The 21,301-nt window shown below is 48.1% G+C and overlaps 1 protein-coding gene across 2 annotated transcripts in view; it reads right to left on the bottom strand.

Annotated features, from left to right (window-relative positions):
- Positions 1 to 21,301, bottom strand: part of ANTXRL (ANTXR like) — a 79,410-nt gene that overhangs the window by 22,262 nt on the left and 35,847 nt on the right. Inside the window, exons 11-17 of one of the 2 annotated variants that reach the window (XM_048858309.2) lie at positions 19,442 to 19,511; positions 16,202 to 16,280; positions 12,732 to 12,827; positions 11,089 to 11,127; positions 9,210 to 9,308; positions 7,478 to 7,645; positions 6,279 to 6,359 (exon numbers count right to left, since the gene is read on the bottom strand). In XM_048858309.2, the coding sequence (XP_048714266.1) occupies positions 6,279 to 6,359; positions 7,478 to 7,645; positions 9,210 to 9,308; positions 11,089 to 11,127; positions 12,732 to 12,827; positions 16,202 to 16,280; positions 19,442 to 19,511 (632 nt within the window). Of the gene's footprint in view, positions 1 to 6,278; positions 6,360 to 7,477; positions 7,646 to 9,209; positions 9,309 to 11,088; positions 11,128 to 12,731; positions 12,828 to 14,233; positions 14,340 to 16,201; positions 16,281 to 19,441; positions 19,512 to 21,301 lie in introns of those variants that run through there. The other variant, XR_007357692.2, reaches the window with a different exon arrangement.

Raw genomic sequence — 21,301 nt, forward strand, 5'->3', positions numbered from 1 at the left:
AAAAAAAAAAAAACCCTAAACAATGAGGGTGAAAATAGAAATTTCCTCAAGAAAATTTCTGTTGAGTCAAAAAGCAGTTTGGGCACTGGTGACTCCCCCACATAAGATCATAAGAAAGGCCACACTGAGTCAGACCAAAGGTCCATCCAGCCCAGTTTCCTATGTGCCAACAGTGGCCAATGCCAGGTGCCCCAGAGGGAGTGAACCTAACAGGTAATGATCAAGTGATCTCTCTCCTCCCATCCAGCTCCACCCTCTGACAAACAGAGGCTAGAGACACCATTCCTTACCCATCCTGGCGAATAGCCATTAATGGACTTAACCTCCATGAATTTATCCAGTTCTCTTTTACACCCTGTTATAGTCCTGGCCTTCACAACCTCCTCAGGCAAGGAGTTCCACAGGTTGACTGTGCGCTGACTGTGCACTTTTAGGCAGCTTCCGTTGCCCCAGCTCAGACAGCTGGCCCAAGCTGCCGCCTGTGCTCCCCCCAGCTCCACTGCTAGCTTTAGCGCACTAGGTGCAGCAGTGCTGCTGTGGGTACATCTATGGGAGCTGGGAATTAAACGCTCGGCTCCAAGTGCAGGCAAAGCCTAAGAGGAATAACGGTAAGCCCACCCTACGAGCTGGAGGAGCATGAAATGAGAAAATCGGTTTAGCACTGTCAGTGTGCATACGAGTGAGAGAATGACCATGTCTCCCTCTAGAGGCTGACTTTGGTGAGGCTGAGAACCTGCTACTGACTCTCAACTAATTGTGTCATTCCTTTAGCTTGCATGGTAGAGGTTCTGTCAACATGAAAAGTCCTGCAATGCTGTAAGCTCTTCAGGTCAGGGGCTGGGTGTATATTTTTGCACGGGACCTCCATCTCGTTCAGGGCTCGTAGGAGCTACTGGAATACAAATAATATACAATAATATTGCTCCCTGCAATGCTGGCTCTTGCAATGGAATAAAAGAATTGAGATGCAACTTCCGCCAGTGCATTTTTCAGAAAACAGAACCGTGCCCAGTCATTTTCTTGTTTCCCTTTCAATATTCTTCAGCGATAGTTAATTTCACAGCCCATAGAACAGAGATGACCCTTATTCTTCCACTGAATGTAACTCAATGAGATTCTTTCCAGTCTATTTCCCCAGATGCACGGTTGATTTTCTAATGTTCCCCTGAATACAACAATCCTTCAGCTCGCTCCATTTTAAATAGCCTCTTTGCTGGTTTCTTTTTCTTTTGCACACAGCAGTGTTGTAGGCAAGTAACTGAGAATCTCTGTTTTGAGTCAGCCCCTTGTATGTTTCTTGACTGGTCTGACAGTGGCAGGACTGTGCTCTGCAGGGATAGAAACCTACCAGCAGCGCGAGTGAAAGGTGGAGGATAGAATACTACTATACAATGTGCCTGCTATCAAAATACAGCTGGGCCTCAATGGTCTATTCAGAAGCCCAGGGCCGTGCTTAAGAAGTAAATAAGTGACTCTAGTGCAGCTGCCTAAGGAAACGCAGCCTGGTAAACCAGTTAAAAGGCAATTTTACAGAGCAACATAGGAAGCTGAGTTGCATTTATGGCAAAAGGAAAAGTGGAGAATGCTGAAGACTAAATACTGATGCGGGAGAGTTCCTGGTCCAGGGCACAGCAGCGTCTTGCTATGAGCAGGAGTGATGCACCTAATTGGCTTTAAAAGAAAATCGGAGCCACCTTTTCTGTTGGTTACTAAGGGTGAAATTCACCCAGGTGTGGAAGCCCAGCACAAGGCCACTTCAGCCCCTGTGACAGGCACTTTATTATTGTACTGGATGTAACTCTGCTGCAGGATTCGGCAACTCCCACCCAGACACTCCCACTGAGAGCTGGGGTGCTGAAACCCAGGGCCGCTGGCCCGAGAGGGGCACAGAAATGGGGAGAAATAGTTTCACAGTCTTCTCCGCGCAACCCATCTAAATCTCCATTGCACAAATCCAGATCAGAGGGTGGGAGGGCCCAGGGCAGGATCAGCCAGTATCTGGGCAACGGTTCCCCTCAGAAGATCCCTGACAGAGTCAGTATTACTGTATTAGGTCCTGATGGTGCCTGAATCCTGACTGAACTGCTGCCAAGGAAATCAGGAGGCAGTATGCAGACACAGGGCATCTGTGTCAAAAACCTGGGCTGGTGGCAAGATCTGGGGATTGGAGCTCCCTGTCACTTGCACATGAAGGAAAACCTAAGAGTGCTAATAGCTCACCTTAAGTGATCACTCTCGTTACAGTGTGTATGGTAATACCCATTGTTTCATGTTCTCTATGTATATAAATCTCCCCACTGTATTTTCCACTGAATGCATCCGATGAAGTGAGCTGTAGCTCACGAAAGCTTATGCTCAAATAAATTGGTTAGTCTCTAAGGTGGCACATACTCCTTTTCTTTTTGCGAATACAGACTCGCACGGATGCTACTCTGAAACCTGTCATTATGCAAGGCACTGAATTAAGCCGTATGGAATGGAAATCTATTAACTTCATGAAAAAACTCGTACAGATACAGACAGACATCATCTTCCTTTCCAAATGCAAACAGATGGACATCGTACCAAAAGGACTGAAGGTAAAAAATCCATTACAATCTACATACCACACAGACTATGCTGACAGCTTGTGCCACACACTCTCAAAGAAACTGTGGAACCACCTGATCAACATCCTCTACAGCAAACAAGCAAAGATTAAGAATGAGCTCTCAAAACTGGATACTCTCATAAAGAACCAACCTTCCACACAAATTTCCTCGTGGCTGGACTTTACAAAAACTAGACAAGCCATTTACAACACACACTTTGCTTCTCTACAAAAGAAAAAGGACACTAAACTATCTAAACTACTACATGCCACAAGGGGCCACAACAGTGGTTCCCTTAACCCACCCAGCAATATTGTTAATCTATCCAACTATACTCTCAGCCCAGCAGAAGAATTTGTCCTATCTCGGGGCCTCTTCTTCTGCCCCTCCACCCCCACAAACATGATACAGTTCTGTGGTGACCTAGAATCCTATTCCGACGTCTCCGACTCAAGGAATTTTTCCAACACACCTCTGAACAACATACTAACCCACAGAGACCTTCCTACCAAGACTACAAAAAGAAGGATTCTGGGTGGACTCCTCCTGAAGGTCGAAACAACAGACTGGACTTCTACGTAGCGTGCTTCCGCCGACGTGCACGGGCTGAAATTGTGGAAAAGCAGCACCACTTGCCCCATAACCTCAGCCGTACAGAACACAATGCCATCCACAGCCTCAGAAACAACTCTGACATCATAATCAAAAAGGCTGACAAAGGAGGTGCCATCATCAACATGAATAGGTCGGAATATGAACAAGAGGCTGCTAGGCAGCTCTTCAACACCATTTTCTACAAGTCATTACCCTCTGATCCCACTGAGAGTTACCAAAAGAAACTACAGCATTTGCTCAAGAAACTCCCTGAAAAAGCACAAAAACAAATCCGCACACACACACCCCTGGAACCCCGACCTGGGATATTCTATCTGCTACCCAAGATCCATAAACCTGGAAATCCTGAACGCCCCATCATCTCAGGCATTGGCACCCTGACAGCAGGATTGTCTGGCTATGTAGACTCCCTCCTCAGGCCCTACACTACCAGCATTCCCAGCTATCTTCGAGACACCACTGACTTCCTGAGGAAACTACAATCCATCTGTGATCTTCCTGAAAACACCATCCTGGCCACTATGGATGTAGAAGCCCTCTACACCAACATTCCACACAAAGATGGACTACAAGCCATCAGGAACAGTATCCTCGATAATGTCACGGCAAACCTGGTGGCTGAACTTTGTGACTTTGTCCTCACCCATAACTATTTCACATTTGGGGACAATGTATACCTTCAAATCAGCGGCACTGCTATGGGTACCCGCATGGCCCCACAGTATGCCAACATTTTTATGTCTGACTTAGAACAACACTTCCTCAGCTCTCATCCCCTAATGCCCCTACTCTACTTGCACTACATTGATGACATCTTCATCATCTGGACCCATGGCAAAGAAGCCCTTGAGGAATTCCATCATGATTTCAACAATTTCCATCCCACCATCAACCTCAGCCTGGACCAATCCACACAAGAGTTCCACTTCCTGGACACTACGGTGTTAATAAGCGATGGTCACATAAACATCACCCTATACCGGAAACCTACTGACCGCTATACTTACCTACATGCCTCCAGCTTTCATCCAGACCACACCACACAATCCATTGTCTACAGCCAAGCTCTACGATGCAACCACATTTGCTCCAACCCCTCAGACAGAGACAAACACCTACAAGATCTCTATCAAGCATTCTTACAACTACAATACCCACCTGCTGAAGTGAAGAAACAGATTGACAGAGCCAGAAGAGTACCCAGAAGTCACCTACTACAGGATAGGCCCAACCAAGAAAATAATAGAACGCCACTAGCCATCACCTTCAGCCCCCAACTAAAACCTCTCCAACGTCTCATCAAGGATCTACAACCTATCCTGAAGGACGACCCATCACTGTCACAGATCTTGGGAGACAGGCTAGTCCTTGCTTACAGACAGCCCCCCAACCTGAAGCAAATACTCACCAGCAACCACACACCACACAACAGAACCCCTAACCTAGGAACCTATCCTTGCAACAAAGCCCGTTGCCAACTGTGTCCACATATCTATTCAGGGGACACCATCATAGGGCCTAATCACATCAGCCACACTATCAGAGGCTCGTTCACCTGCACATCTACCAATGTGATATATGCCATCATGTGCCAGCAATGCCCCTCTGCCATGTCAAACTGGACAGTCTCTACATAAAAGAATAAATGAACACAAATCAAACGTCAAGAATTATAACATTCAAAAACCAGTTGGAGACCACTTCAATCTCTGTGGTCACTCGATTACAGACCTAAAAGTTGCAATTCTTCAACAAAAAAAACTTCAAAAACGGATTCCAACAAGAGACTGCTGAATTGGAATTAATTTGCAAACTGGATTCAATTAACTTAGGCTTGAATAAAGACTGGGAGTGGATGGGTCATTACACAAAGTAAAACTATTTCCCCAAGTTTATTCCCCCACCCCGCACTGTTCCTCAGACGTTCTTGTCAACTGCTGGAAATGGCCCACCTTGATTATCACTACAAAAGTTTTTTCCCCCCCGCTCTCCTGCTGGTAATAGCTCACCTTAAGTGATCACTCTCGTTACAGTGTGTATGGTAACACCCATTGTTTCATGTTCTCTATGTATATAAATCTCCCCACTGTATTTTCCACTGAATGCATCCGATGAAGTGAGCTGTAGCTCACGAAAGCTTATGCTCAAATAAATTTGTTAGTCTCTAAGGTGCCACAAGTACTCCTTTTCTTTTTGCGAATACAGACTAACATGGCTGCTACTCTGAAACCTAACATCCCCTGTGTGGATCATTCCTGCAGAGGAGTGCTTGCCTTATGGAAAAGTCCTACAGAATGTAACAGGGGTGAAACCAACAGGGTCCTTCAGAAATTACACTCTATAGATCCTACAGTGCCAGATCTTCTGCTGGTGCATATTGGCATACCTGTGATTCACACCCGCTGAGGATCTGGCCCATGGAACTGAATAAAGCAGGAGATCCTCTCTCTAGAATGTTAAAGCCCACGTATGGATTGTGTGCAGATTATAGCCCTGCACTAGAATCCCACAGGAACGTTATTCTCTGTTCAATTCCAGGGAATTTTCCCAGAAGGATGGGACCCTGCGTGATTTATGATTTCTCTTACCTGTCATTTAATTCTGCTATTGAATGAGTAAAACATTTTGTGAGCCGTTGGTATGCAGGATCCAATATCTATTAACGCTTACTATTCTATATGAAACTAGAACACAAGAATCTATTCGAGTGCACAAATGAAGAAACCCAACCGCTAATTCCAGTGCATCTCTGCTTACAGAAGTAAAGGCAAGAAACGCATCATGGAGAAGTAACATCAGTCAAGAGATGAATCGGCATCTTCAAATGACCTAGTCTCTAAGTGTGTCTGATCAAAGGACAGCACCAGAGAGACAGTGATTGACCATTAGGGGCAATGCTTTTAAACAGATGCCACTGCAAACATTTTAGCTCATTGTTAAACCTCAGGATCTAGTGATGGATTTTAGCCTCAGGGTAATCCAGAGAGAGACAAGCTCTCAAGAAGAGGGAAAAAATGAGCATTACTGCCGACCACAAAGAATCGACATGACAGTGCGTCCATGACAACTTACCTTATCCCCTGGCTGTGGTCTCATAAGAGAGACTTGATCGTAGCCTCGACGAACCAGAGCCCACAACGCATCAAGTTTGCCCTGGAATCAAACATACGTGACATGACCAACAATGCTTGAGAGAACAATGTGAAATTAAACGACAGTCGACTTGCTGTGATATTACTGTGTGTTTAACCGTCGGCACACAGGCTGGCCCGGAGGCCGCTGCTCTTTGTATACTCATTATTATCTGTCTGTGTATTTATAGCATGCCCATCACTGTAATACTGAGTGCCTAGGGGAACCAGCCATTGCACATAATGGAACAAATCCATCCGACTGGAGTCACATTAAGGATGCATCTGGCTTACTATGAACAGTTAACATAGATCAGCAGGTGCAGTTAGGTGAACGGGGTTAGACAGCGTTAAGAAAAGACTTGAAGAACCAAAGAAGCTTGTGGGAAGTCCAATGATGGGTGGCCCCATAAAGCAGAAGAGAGCAGACTTGGCATAGATAAGCATCCAAAAGACGGATCGCTTAGTCAATTTTCATAACACTTTGAACTTCACTGGCTGCTCCCATCGAGGATTTCAGTGTATGACACGAACATCGGTGAACCAACCCTGGGAGATAAAGATGCATTATCAGCAGCAGCATCAACTGAGACAGGTTAAGATTTTTAAAGTGTTTAGAGACCTAGAGATGCAGACAGGCACCTGACTCCCACTGATTTCAGTGGCACTTTTGAAAAGCCTTCTAGGTATCTTTCTGCACCGTTAGGCGCCTGAAGACCTTTAAAAACTTGACCCTAACTGGCTTTGCCAAGGTGCACACTGCGTCTTTGGCACAGCTGGGTGAGACGAGAGCTGAAATCCATGAGTCCCAGTCCAGGGCCGTAACTACACGGCCATCCTTCCCACCTCCTCTACATCGTCTGTCCCTCTTGGGTGTGCATCACCGAGCCGGTGCTGTACTGAGAACAGATCCTGGGATTTTCTGATGGAATCCAATCAGTGCAGAGGGACAGGAAAACAGGTGAAAGAAGTTCCCAAGCCTTTGCTGCCTGGTGAGATGTCTAGTCCCAGAAATGGTGACCCCTACAATAGTTCTCCCACCCCACGGCTAACCATGAGAAATGTGCTCAGGAACCTGTCCTTGGTAACATGCCTGGCATAAATGACCCACATTTTAAAGCTGACGTGCAGATGCGTTACCTTGATTGGAGTGTACCATTTCCTTTGGGAAGGTGGCTTCCTCACATTGTGTTTCTTCGGCTTGGGCTCCCACGGCTCATACTCTTGCTCTGGCAATGTGATGACGGCATTTTTGGGCTTCTCTAATTTGGCCCCTTCCTCCGTTGACCCTTTGTCTCCCCACCTCACCTGAAGTGGTAAGAGCACATCGTGGACACAGAGGCTTTGGTGAGCAGTGCTGACACACGTCTTAACTAGACACTTCTACTATTTAATCTAGTTCCTCTCAGTGTCTGTGAAACACGCACCAATCGCTCACGCCTCTGGGAGAAGTGACCTCCTTGAAAGCAAAATTACTGTCAGAACAATCCATCATGACATACAGCCACCAACTAATGAAGAAGGAAAATCCCCGAACGAACCATCACTGTAAAGAGGAAACTCCAAAAAATCAATTCCCCACCCAATTTCCCAGCCAGCTCTTTAGCCAGCAGGCACCTCCCATCCAAATCTTTACTTGGGAAAAACCCAGGGTAGTCAGATGCATGTTGCACTGGACCCTGAAGGTCATCAGACATGGTCTATCAAGGTTCCAAAGTCAAAGATCCTCCACTGAAAACAGCCCAGCAGCAATCTGCTAGAGTCTGCATCTTCTGGCAACACACACGCCACGAATGGTCTCCCATGGCAGGGGAGTAGCTAACGTTCCTGGGTGCTCTCCACCAATAGCCCCAAGAAGAGGGCACTGCAGCCCTCCAACTCAGAGGTGACAAAAGTATCCAGGAAGGAGGAAAAGCCCTGAAGGGTTCTTTTGAGCAGTGGCTCTCAGGCTTGGTGGGCAGTTAGTCCTAGTTCACTACACTATGTTCTTCAGCAAAGGACTCTCCATAGCTGCGTAGGAGAGGGCTGGATTTCCCCTAATAATACATTTCAATTCATATCAATAATAGAAGACTACCTTTTTAAAATCTCAGGAAAAACTTCCTAACTGTAAGAACAGTCGGCCAGTGGAACAAATGCCTAGGGAGGTCATGGAAGCTCCTTCACTGAAAGTTTTCAAAAGGAGGCTGGATAGCCATCTGTCCTGGGTGGTTTAGACACAACAAATCCTGCATCTTAGCAGAGGGTTAGACTAGATGATACTTGCAGTCCCTTCTAACCCTATAGTTTTATGCTTCTCTCTTGGGTTCCAACTGACCTCAATGGGAGCTGTATGAATGCATCCCAGGGCAGGATTTACCCTATGCAGCTGCTTAGCCACTTGGTTTCAAGAGTCAGAATCTCCCATGCCAAACTGATAGTGCATCAGGTTTCAGTGCCTGATTGTAAAATCCCAACCTCTGGGGCTAAGAAGCAATCACTTCTATTCAATTTGGCCAATTAGTGCTAGACCCTCAGCTGGTATACATTGGCCTCACTCCACTGAAGTTATAGGGTGAGACCCATTTACACCAGCTGAGGATCTGATCCAATAAAGTGAAAGTGTTTGGTCCTCATCCCATTCCTCAATCTGCAAATTTGCACTCACTAATACTTCCAGACACAATTAATTGCACGATGCAAACGATGGCAGCTTGATAGCTGATTCCTGGGCTGGCAGGTGTGATTAGGTAGATGGGTCCTAATTAAAAAACAGCCTCCCTATTCCATCATGATAACTCTGTAAAAAGCATTTTAAAACATCTTGCCGTGGTTTTCAATTAAAAAGGTTCTGATTGTTTACTGCGACGCAGGAAACGAAAGCGCCTGATACCTCCATCCTCTTAATTCCACCAACACCTCTGCCTCCGTAATAAGATGCATCCACGGTTGGCCACTTTTTCTTTGGCAATCCATCTTCATCATCCGATTCCTGCGGGAAAGAAGGAGAGTGATCTCTGTTGTTTTCATGCACACAGCATGGGATGTAAACAAGCGAACATCCTACAGCCCTATCCCTGGCTATGTGGCTTTGTATGTTATATTTATGTGCTGACAGCAAACAAAAGCCTCTTGTCTCTGCAGCTGCAATTTTTCCTAGAGAAGTCAAAGCCGACTGTCTGTTCCCTTCTTCTTGTCTCTTCAGGCTGCTTTTATATATGGTCAAATATGCATAAAGCTTCAAAAATCACAACTGCCTTTTAAGGGGGTAGAAGGCACAGTGGAGATGAATTGCACATTATACTGGCCTTGCTGCTATGTTCCATAGACTATGTCCAACACTTCGCCAAATGAAACCCTTTCCTAGCTGTGCTTTGAGAACAGTATGTTGCTAACAGGAGAAAAGGCAATCCCTGTGAGCTCACTAACATGCACGTCGGAGCATTCTTTCCTTGCAGCTGTACCTAGCTCCTCTGCCCTGTTTGGTTCTTTGCAGCAATGGGCTCAGGCTGCAACCATTCAGATCAGGCACTGGATTTTGTACCTTTGGGGGGCTTGGATCTGGGGTGTTTGATCTGGCCCATTATAAAGATTTGAGCTGGTTTTTTAGCAAACCCAAAATGTGAAGAAGTCCAGATCTTGGTTTTCTTTCAGAGCCATAGTTCTTTCCTTGCTTAACCTAATTCAGTGCTGGTGAATGATCCTGCACTGACATCCCGGGAGACATGTTGCAGGGTCCTCAGCTGAGGTACATTAGTGGAGCTTCATTGCCTCCAATTCAATTTACTCCACCTGCGGAGCATTGAACTGATTTCAGTGGAGCTGGGCCAATTTCTACCAGCTGAAGGTCTGATCCCCACACCTGCTGGTGCACAGAATGCATATGACACAGAGAAGGGCTCAGCAACGTCTCTCCACAGAACCTCCTCCCCCACCCCAGGCTTCACGTTAAATTGCCACAGAGTTGCTGCTCGGGACAAATCACAGGCTCCCAAAGACAGTAATGGTGGCCTTTGGCAACTTCAAAATGGCAGCTGTGGTTCCCTCCTCAGATGGATGCCAAGTTACAGCAAGTTAGCAGCCAACTGCAGCCTGCTTGTGTGGGTTAGGCAGTTATTTTTGCCACGGATTAACTCTGTGTGTGCATGTAAGGAGTGGAAACAGGCAGGACGCTCCCCCTCACCTGAGATCAGGGTCCCATTGTGCACACACCCAGCGAGGCACAACCCTGCACTAAAGAGCTTCCAATCGAAACACACAAAGAGTGAGAGACGAAGTGACATCAGTAGCAGAACCAGGCACACAATCTCTAGGTCTCCCGAGTCCTGGCCCAGTGACCTATCCTCTAGACAACAGCCTCCACACTGCCTTGTACCTGATGATGGACTCTAACCTTTACTCCTTCCTCAGGTTAAATTCCCGTTGAGAACAATGACAATTTTGCCTGAGCCAGGCTGCAGCACTGAGCACAGCGTCTGGGAATATGGTTTTTCATTCGTGCGTGATGCTCAGCAGCATGGATCAAAATATCGGTCTGACCAAAAAAGTGATTCTGTAGGCATCTCGCTCGGGGTTATGCAGGTATTTTTCCATGGATGAAGAGCATCTGTGTGCATATATATGGACCTGAAGGCACGGCTAACCCTATCCCAGGAGACATTCTCTCACAGCCTCAGAGTTGACATTATGAATCCCACCAAGTTCCTAGGCAATGTGTTACATTGCAGTGGCTGCAGACAGTAGTATTATGGTTTGAAAAATAAAATACTTACAGGCTCTGGGGGCGGTGGTGGCGGAGGCTCCTTGATGACCTACGACATGCAGGCAATGGAAAGAATCAGAGTTAAAGGTACACCTTATATCCCTGTCACTGCCTCTGTCCCCCTGGACTTGGTCCTTCTCTTTCCCCTAGGCTCACATTACAGGTCGGTGCAGAAGGATTGAATTTTATCAGTAAACGTCGGTTTCACTGCGCGCACACAAACCGGTGAAAAAATATTTCCATTGATAATCATTGAAATGTACAGATAGACAAAGTGAGAACAATGCTGCCGGAGAGTTTGATTTAAGGATATTTACTTTGTATATTTTGACTTGTGATGTTGACAAGTTGTGCTTTAGCGGTTATAAACCTTTAACGATTTGAATCTCAATGTGAACTGTCATTAACGGGTTATTGTCCGGCCCCTGCCCATTGTTTGCCTCCCCCCCCCCACACCATTGTCTGCCCCCCAACTGTGAAAAGTTCCCTGCAAGGGTGAAAAGTTAAATTGATAAAAATAAAAGCTTAAAAATAAACATCGATATCCATTGTCGTGATAAAAATAAAACCTGAATTCTGCCAAGCCTAATTTTAGGTGCGTGCCCATTTTTGGATGGAGGGTCGCCCTCTCTCTCCCAGCAGCGATGCCACAGCATTCAGCAGGCTGCGCTGGCTCCCTGGACAGTGACCTTTCGTGCCACTGAATGGATCAGCGGGCAGGAGACAGCTGGCAGAACAGGATGGCTGGCACCTTTCCTTTGGGACAATGGCTGGCATGCAGTGTGGTATGTGTGATCTCCGACAGCTGGTAGAGACGGGATTGCAGGGATTCTCCTGCCTGCTGATGAACTGAGCTACCACCAGCCAGCCCTGTCCATCTAGACTGGCACGTTACTGGGCCTGACTTGCTTCTCGCTTCCCCTGGGCCAGCGGTCAGGAATAATGGCACTGAAGCCAGTGCAATGGCACTGGGGTGAAACTGGAGTAGATGAGTCACCAATGCTTATACACCAGATTGAATCGCCCATAACATAGGCTCAGATTTTGTGAGTTCAAACTTTCCCTTAACCTGTACGGGTCATTTGAGTCCAACACTACGGCGAAACATTAACCCATGAGTTGAAATGTCAATCATATGAAATGCATTTCCAATGAAAGTAAGAGCATACACACACGCATCCTCATCATAGCTAGCGCTTTCCATCCCTAGATCTCACAGCACTCTACAAAGAAAACCAGTATCTTTAACCCCATTCCGTGCAGGTGGGAAATGGAGGCATGGAGAGAGGAAGCGACTTGCCCACGTCACCCTGCAGCTTGGTGGCAGAGCTGCAGATGCAATTCACATCTTCCGGTTCCTAGTCCTGTACTCTAACAAACCGACCCTGCTGCCTCACTTCGGATTCAGCAAAGCTCTTCATCACCTGCTTAACTTTCCGCGTGTCCGTGAGTCCCATTGGAGTCAATGGGAGAAGGCACAGGTTTACGTGCTTTGCTGAATCAGGGCCATACAGATAGATCAGTTTATATCCTAAGATGAAGATTCGTGTCTGCTCCTCTCGTTGTCTATTGAACATCTCTCCAGGCTTTTAACTCCAGCTTCCGTCAGACAGCAGAGGAAACTAAGCCACAAAGATCAAAGGCCATACTCACCACCGTGCAGCACAGAGGCCAGAACCACCAAAGCAGCGCCAAGGCCAGCAACAGGAACAGAATTAAGAGTGCGATGAAAAGGATCGTCCCACTGAGCTGCAAACAAGACAGTTGTTTCCAGGTTACCTTAATATGGCACAAGCTTGGCAGGCTAACACCGGCAGGAGACCCAAAGGCTGCGCTGTTAGACCTGGAGAAAAGGAGCTGGTTTGCTTCACTAAAGGTTTTAATCAGATTATACAAAGAATAGAGAATTTATCATTATTGTCATTGGGACTGGATTCTACGCTCAGGGACAAGAGTTAATATTTCAAGCCCTGATACAGGATCGCATCCCTGTTCAGCAAGGGCATTTATGCACATGCTTGTGTCTCTTTGGCTTCAATGGTATTTGAGCACGTGGGTAAGTGCTTTGCTGAATTGGAACCTAAGGATGTGATCCTGAAGACAACATTCCCCAGTGTCTGTGGTGGGGCGTTTTGCCTGATTTCTGACTGCAGGATCTTGCTATGGATACTCAGGCATGCAGCGAGCCATGACTGACTGTATCTTCCGATCCCTTAACTGTGCTAATGGGCCATTTTGCTACAATACTCTCATTCATGGGGCAATAAATTAGGTGCAGGTGACATGTCTGACATCCATACTATGCCAATGTTTGGAACAAAGACTTTAAGTTCTTGCCTCTTGTATTCAAACTGCTTCCTGGTGTAGACAATGTTCTAGCCTGGTTGGCATTTAATGCCACATTGTCAAGTGCTCAGCACCCATACCTGGGGCTACAATTTGAAAAGCACCCAACACCCAGAGGCTCTCACTGTGAAACTTGTGACCAGATTTTCAAAGCAGACATGCACCCAAAGCCACGGAGCTCTTCTGAAAAAACAGCCGTTGGTTTGGTGGCTATATCCGAGCCGAGCTCTTTGGATGTGAGTTCTGAGCCCTTCTGAAAATCCTGGTCTTCGTGAGTTAATCTGGAAAGTCTTGCGAAACCAATCACTAGCTGTATCCCTCTGCAGATTTTCTGTAATAAAACACTCACCCTAAGTGACACCACACAGGCCCCTGTGCACAGCCTGCAGCCCAACACAACCTCTTCAAGGAACGAAGAGCCTTTTCTACAAAAAGCAACCCTTGCTACAAGGTGGAATGTTGCATGATGGGATCTGTAGTTTCCCTGGGCTGCATCAGGCCAGCTGGTGATGGTAAGAGCTAGCAGTAAACCTTTAGCCCAGCTGCCCTCATGATCCTATTATCCATGCTAATGGAAACCTTCTCAAAGTCAGTTATATTATGTCAAAGTTTGTGTTGGATGATCTCAGTGTCACGAAGGTAACAGGGCCAGCCAGCTGAAAAGATGCAAAACCTGGGAGTGAAATGGAGGAGGGGCTAGGAGCCAATCAGATAAGATGGTTAGGAAATCGGTAAGATAAGACTGGAAATAGGTTGGTGGAGGGGCCGGAGAGGAAACCTCAGGAGGAAGGGGAAGAAAAGACACTTACTGTACAGAAAAGGACAGAGGAACCGTCTGAGAATGAGGGCCGAGGAGGCCAGCTTGCTGCTGTTCACAGCAAAGGAAACAGGAGAGAAAGGAAACGGAAGGATCCTCTAAAACGATAAAGAAAGACCTGAATGCATGAGATTCCGCACAAGCCTGAAAACGTATTTGCAGAGAGTGGGCCAGACCCTCAGCGGTGCGATCTGATTTCAATGGAGCTAGGCTGCTGCACATCAGCTGAGAATCGGACCCCTGTTCTTGCTTGTTTTGAAGCTACAAGTGACTTGAAGGGCTGGTGAAAAGTGCCAGATTGACAGCCTTGGAGATTGCAGTCCTCTGTTTACCCCGAGGCAATGGCAATGCATGCCTTCCCCAGCAGCCTGGCTGAGCTCTGACCTGCAGGGACCCCCGCTAGAGCTAAGAGTTCAATCTCCATTAGAAGCGTGTGAAGCACCGGTAACCAAATACACAGCGAGTTAAAATTCACGGTCCGTTACTGACCCAAAACCGGGCCTATCATTGCAAAAGCTTTTGCTGCAGCAGCCTGGGATGGCTTTGAAGGGGACGTGGGTGTAAAATGCATGCTGTCCGGGTGTCAAATCCCTATCTCATTGCAATTCTTGCCAAGTTTCGAGGGGGTTTTGAAACCAGGTGAAACAGCAAAAATATCCCTGCTCAATTCCAAGTGACTAAACCCTGTGACTTTCCCACAGCTCTGGGATTAAATTTCCCAGCGTGGTAGCTGAAAAAGTCAGACACCTCAGCCATGTGGATTTCGGGACCCATTCCTTCCATGGCCTCTTCGCTGACGCTGCCACAAAGGGGCCCAATGAAGGCACATCGTGTGTGATGGTATTCTGGTATTCTGGGGGGAGGGATAGCTCGGTGGTTTGAGCATTGGCCTGCTAAACCCAGGGTTGTGAGTTCAATCCTTGAGGGGGCCATTTGGGATCTGGGGCAAAAATTGGGGATTGGTCCTGCTTTGAGCAGGGGGTTGGACTAGATGACCTCCTGAGGTCCCTTCCAACCCTGATATTCTATGATTCTATGACAGCTTTGTGACATAGCCTGAGACCATCAACCCCTTCCAATAGCCTTCAGGCGGCACGGACACTGACCAGAACTAAGCTCACCTTGACACCCATGACCTGGGTGTGAAATGCTTGGTATCCAGCTATTATAGCAAACCTCCTGTCACTTCAACTCATGGGTACAGATCCTCAGCTAGTGTAAACTGATGTAGGTCCACTGCCTCTCTGCTGATTTATGCCAGCTGGGGATGTGGGCTATTCTCTCCCCTGAGGTGCAGTGAGCAGATCACTCATCATAGTTGGCTTCTTAGCTTGGATTATTTGATTGCTTCTAAAGTTAATCTTCCCTAAAAGGTCATCTGGGGCTCTTGACTCCTGTCCTGCTCCCCCATGGCAGACAGATGCCAGCCACGGAGCCGCCGCATAGCCCAGTCCTTTCTCTCCCCGTCTCCCATCAGTATCAGCGGCACAGAAAGCTCTCCCTTGGCTGGGTGACAGAACAACCCCTCCAGGAAAAGCTCATCCCAGCACTTGGGGCTATTGTCCCTTTATGGTCCTCCCCATGCCAGGAAGGCCAACCCTCACCCCATTCCAGTGGCAAACACCACCCCCTAATGAATGGGAATGAGACAGGGGAACAGAAGAAGAATACTGGTGGACTGCCAATACTTTCTGGGGGGTTGGCTTCCTCTGGGGGGTCCATGGGTCCCTCCCAGACCCAGTCTGAGACCGGCAGTTCTCTCTCTTTCCTGGGAGGATATTCTTGCACTTATGAATCAGTCGCGATCCATGCATGGGTTGCAATCACTCATGAACTGCTCTCAGCCAGCCCTCGCTGCTTTTTAGTGTGCTGCTGGGATCGGCTCTGCAATCGCGATGGAGAAGAGGCCTTCCCCGGAGAGCAACCCTTTCTTCTCAAGGTGGCTCCATCCCATACTTACACACTGTGTGCTGGTGATGCTGACAGAGCTGGAGATGAATGTTAGCCCGTTGTTCATGCTGACTTGGAGGAAAACCACCCTAAAGCACAAAACAGATACATTTATTTTTAGTGTCATCTTTATACCCACTGTTCCCCTTCTTCCTGGCCATTGGCTCCTGAACACATGTCCTGCCTGGTCAATGCAGTTATGTGACTGCAGGTGCTCACCTGCATCTGACTGTTCGCTTGGCCAAAAGCCAACATTGTTACGTTGGCTAAATTGAGTTGGGGCATATGTTCTTTATTAATAGACTCCATTCTCCCTGGGGGTACAGGGCACTAGTTCAGTGACTTAGAATGCTACGGCTCAGATATTTGCAATACGACCTGTGCTAAAACGGGAAGCTACAGGTTTAAGCTGCAGCAGGGAATACTGTGGGGTCACACTGGGCTTTCCTTTTCACAGAGCATCGCCACTGAAATTAACAGACCTCCTCTGGATTTACGCCAGGGTAGCTGTGAGCAGAATCTAGCCTTAGGTTAGACGGCATGTTCTCAGCTAGTGTACATTGTCATTGGCATACACCAGTTTAGCACTTGTCCCTAAGAGTCTAATTCTGCTCTGGCTTAAACCCCACCTAGCTATCTAAATACTTATCTACCCACCCCCACTATAGTATCTGAGCACCCAATGGGATTGCAGGGGGATAAAATGGGGCACAACTCAACCCTTTAACTTTAACAGGGGGTTGGGTCACGAAAGAAGTTGCTGAGGTGGGTGGAGGAGTCACCATCATTGGCGAGAGCAGAGAAGATCCAAACACAGGAAACTAAATTTGATTCATAAATAAAGACACTTGAAATCCATCCCCCCTCTTTTTTTGGGGGGAGGGGTGTCAAAATTTGAAATTTGCTTGAAATTCAATACAATCTCAATCCACTCTAGAGTTAGATGCAAAATGCAGGGTGGAGGGGACATCACATACATTCAGTTGACATTCAGAATTGCCGATATTCAAAATTGATGGAGCACATACTCAACACTTAAAGCAATTCCTCCTTCTCTGCTCAGTAGTCTTGTTTACACAGACTAGTCTCTCGGCTACCAGAGATTGTTTAGGGAGAATTAAATTGAACCTCCCATGAAGCAGGAAGACAGACGAAATACCTGACTAGAGCTCCGGGAGATGAAACCTGAAACCACATAAAGTTTGCCTAGCGCCAGCTTTGCTGCAAATTTGAAGCCTAGGCCAGAATGCGCTAAAAGGTTCACAGACATGGACAAATTTACGTGGTTCCCGTGGTACCTTGTGTAATTTGCAGTTGCAGAGTCAAACCAAATAATACTTGGGAGTTTTCTGCTTTCGGATTTCTTTTGAACCAACCCAAAGAAAAGCTGAAGGAAAAGTCTGTACAGGTCCCTACAAAGCGAACCTCTGAGATCTGCAGCTTTGCATCCTGCTCAGATGACTTGGAACTCACATCTCTTGGTGCAGCACCACTACCATCAATCGCATTGCACGGAGGAGAATGTGGCCGTTTGCCAGTGTAGTCAGAGGGCCAGATTCTGTCCTCAGTTAGGCTGGTGTGAATTTGTAGGGATTTTATTTACAATGCACAAAAAGGATCAAAGGGCTCAAACCCCCCCTTGCCCTGCACCCTGTGTAGTCCTTTCTGCCTAAGCAGAGTGGATGTAACATGCCACCAGGTAAGAATGGCTGCATTTCACACCCACTCTTTGCCCTGGTGAAACTCACTACGAGGCACTGATCCAAGCTCCTGAATGCAACTATTCTACGCCCCACGGCACAGATTCCACACTAGTGCAAGACTTCATTCATTACTCCTGATTTACACCAATGTACATGAGAGCAGAAGGATGCCCAGAAATTCAGCCCCCTCATGCATCCATACTATTCCGCATGCCCATGAACAGCGGGAAGTTGTGTGTGGTGATGGAAATGTGGCGCAACCGATTATGGTAGGGTTGATCTGGAAGCCGTAACTTTCAAACCCAATGTGACGAAGCGGGAATTTTTTTGGAATATTTGTATGAAGAATATGTGTGTCTCAGTTTCCCCTATATGCGGCATTGCTACCTAGTGGGTGAAAAGGGCATGTTTGCTCTCAGATCAGGCTAAGACATAGGCAGGAATAGGCCCTAGCTGTCTGAGGCCTCACGTCCCATATCAATGGAGCTCTTGAGAAGACAATGGAAAAGCCAATTGCCCAGACATGGACACCTAGCAACCAATGGCCCAGAGAGATATGGACTGCCCCACCTCTCAGCAGGGAGGCCTGAGCCGCCTCTCCTCAGGTCAGGAAGAAAGGACTGGGGGGAGCAGGGGATGAGGTGGACATTAAGCGTTGGCTCCGGGGGCACACATGTCAGACAGACGGGGAGACAGCTTGAACAGTGGGGTTCACTGCAGCTTGGCTGGACTCTGGACTGTGCTTTAACCTTCATTCCTCTGTGCTAACCAAGGCCTTCCTATGTGCATTCCAGCCGACTAATAAACCCGGCAGTGTAACAACGCTGGATATGTCCCTGCAGGTGCTAGCAGAGGAGGTGCGTTGCTCCCTAAGACTGCACAAGTCTTCCTCAGGGGTCTGTCCCAGTGGGACTCGCTGAGCTCCTGGTGTGAAGCAGGAGTGCTGAAGGCCCAGAGGTCCCATCTAAGGAGGCGGTGAAGCTGCGTGGCTTACCCTGGGGGAAGAGTGAGACCCCTAGAGGGTCTGGCACACTGCAGGGCTCCTCCCACTGACTGTTCCAAAGCTGGGGCCGCAGCACTGACCCTGTGGATCCGTGACACCCGATATGTTGGTTTTGACTCTCTTTTTACCAGCGGACCCAGATGCAATGCTCTGCCCATGTGTTTGGGTGAAGCATCGCACAGTCTGATCCCTGTCCCTCCTGCATGATGCACTGCAGGGCCCAGCTCCTCAAGGAGGCATCATGACGACTAAGTGCACTGGCAAGTTAGGGAATATAGGCCGGAGGGGCAGGCTGCAGCCCCTCCCACCACCACTTCAAATGGGGGCAGGAGCCCCACGCTGAAGTGTGCTCAGCCTTGAACGGAGCCATGCTGACGCCCCAGGGGAGGGTCTGGTCCATCAGGATGGCGCTGAACCTGCCAGTGAACTTCTGAAAAGCTGCACACGCCTGACCTCCTTGCTTAGTCCTTTTTAGGCAAAATGCCTATTGATCCCACCGCCAACGCCCCCTCCCCTTCAGCCCAGGCTGCAGAGCCGTACTTACTGTCCAATGTCTTCTATTACTGGTGCAGGGCAAAGCAAATAGGTGTCTTGAACAATAGTCGGTTTTTCATCTAAAAGGAAACAAGACAGACTGTAACGTACGGAAAGAGCAGTGTCTCCCGAACGGGCTCAACCCGGAGGGGTGCTGTTGACGTCAGTGAGAACTGCAGATGCCAGATCAGGCCCAGTGTGGACATGGCTCAGAGCTGGTCCTTGTCTTTAGGGGCTGTCTTACCTGTCATTCCTTGTCACAGCTGTGACATCCAGCTGTGACATCGCCCAGCTCAAACCATTCAAAGGCCACCCTCAGGATGGGTCACCTAAATGTTTGGCTTAGTATTGTATATACTGGACACTGTGCTGTTGTAGTTGGGCTGGTCCCAGGATATTAGAGGGACAAAGTGGGTGAGGGCACATCTTTTACTGACAATCTCTTGACTGTTTCTCTCACCAGCAGAAGTTGGTCCAATAAAAGATGTGACCTCACCTCCCTCGTCTCTCTATTGAGCATCTTGTCTGCTTGCAAAGTCCATCTAACTGCCCCCTCCAAATCAAATCCTCTTGTTTTCTAGCCCAGTACCACTCTGAGGAGTCCCATGCTGTCAGAGAGAAGTCTCCAGCCACCGCCCTACAGTGACCACCCAGTGGGTGTGTGCAATGGTAGATGCAGCAGAATAAGGATACCAGTTCCATGTTTTGGTGGCTCTGTGTCTGGAGCCCCCACTCCACATGCAAAGCATGCCCGTGATGGGGCCAGCTCTGCCCCCTCGGCACTGACTGGTGAGAGGATGGCCAGAGGAGAGCAGCTATCCTCTCCTCCTTTGCAGCTGATGAGTGATCTGGCACTCCCTGAAGCTCCCCATTGGAGGGCGGGAGTGTCACTCCACCGAGGGTAGGTCAGCCAACCCAAGTGAAAACAGATGATTGGCTACAGGCCACCTGGTCTGCTGTGCGCCAGCTGGCTCAGGTATACCCTTGAAGAGGGCTTGCTGGGCTGGGCGGAGCCTGCAAAAGGTGGCTTGGTACTGCTGTCTGCAGGTGCACAGCAGGCCCAGACACAGCCTCAGCTCAGAACTAGGAGAGGGGCGCAGGGAGCAGCTGAGGTGTATGGCCAGAGAGAGACCCAGGGGAACCAGGCTTGGCTAGAAAGAAGCCCAACCACTGGCCCCAGGGGAGCTCCCACCCAGTGTGATTTTAGGGCTAACATGGGGTGCCAGTCTATACCAATCCTGGAGGCCAAATACTGTCCACAGGGGAGGGTGAGCCCCAGAAGCAGCAGCTGTGTGAGTTTCCCCACACCGTCCCTTGGCCAGCGTGCCACACCCTACTCATCTGGGGCTGAGAGAGGAGCAGCTCTCAGACATGGTGGGGAGAGGGGCATCTCTTTGCCCCATTCGAGCCTTAGTTTACATGCTGAGACTGCCCACAAGGGGCCCAATTTAGCACAGTTGTGCTGGGTTTTGTGTTATGATACTTTAGACAAACTCATTTCACAGAGGGACACTTGGTCACTCCCTCCTGAGCCAGTGAAACTGACGTGTGTCTGAGCACAGCATCCTTGGATCAGGACAGCATCAGTCTGTGTTATTAATGGACACGAGAGTGGCGGGCAATTTCACGTCTCCCCCCACAGTACCAGACAGGCTGTATCTGTGTGGACAGCAAGTCAAACCATCTCCACTCTTGCAGTGAGGATGAAAGACCCAGCACAAAGCCTAGGCACTACCTTCAGAGTATGACTTAAGTGATTCCCAGATCTTGGGATTTGACCCATAATATGGGACTAGGGCCCTAAAGAACGCCCACCAAAGTCCATGCAAAGACTCGCATTGACTCAGAGGAGCTGGGTCGGGATCCTTGC

This window comes from Caretta caretta, chromosome 7 (assembly GCF_965140235.1).
Source record: "Caretta caretta isolate rCarCar2 chromosome 7, rCarCar1.hap1, whole genome shotgun sequence".
Taxonomy (NCBI): domain Eukaryota; kingdom Metazoa; phylum Chordata; order Testudines; family Cheloniidae; genus Caretta; species Caretta caretta.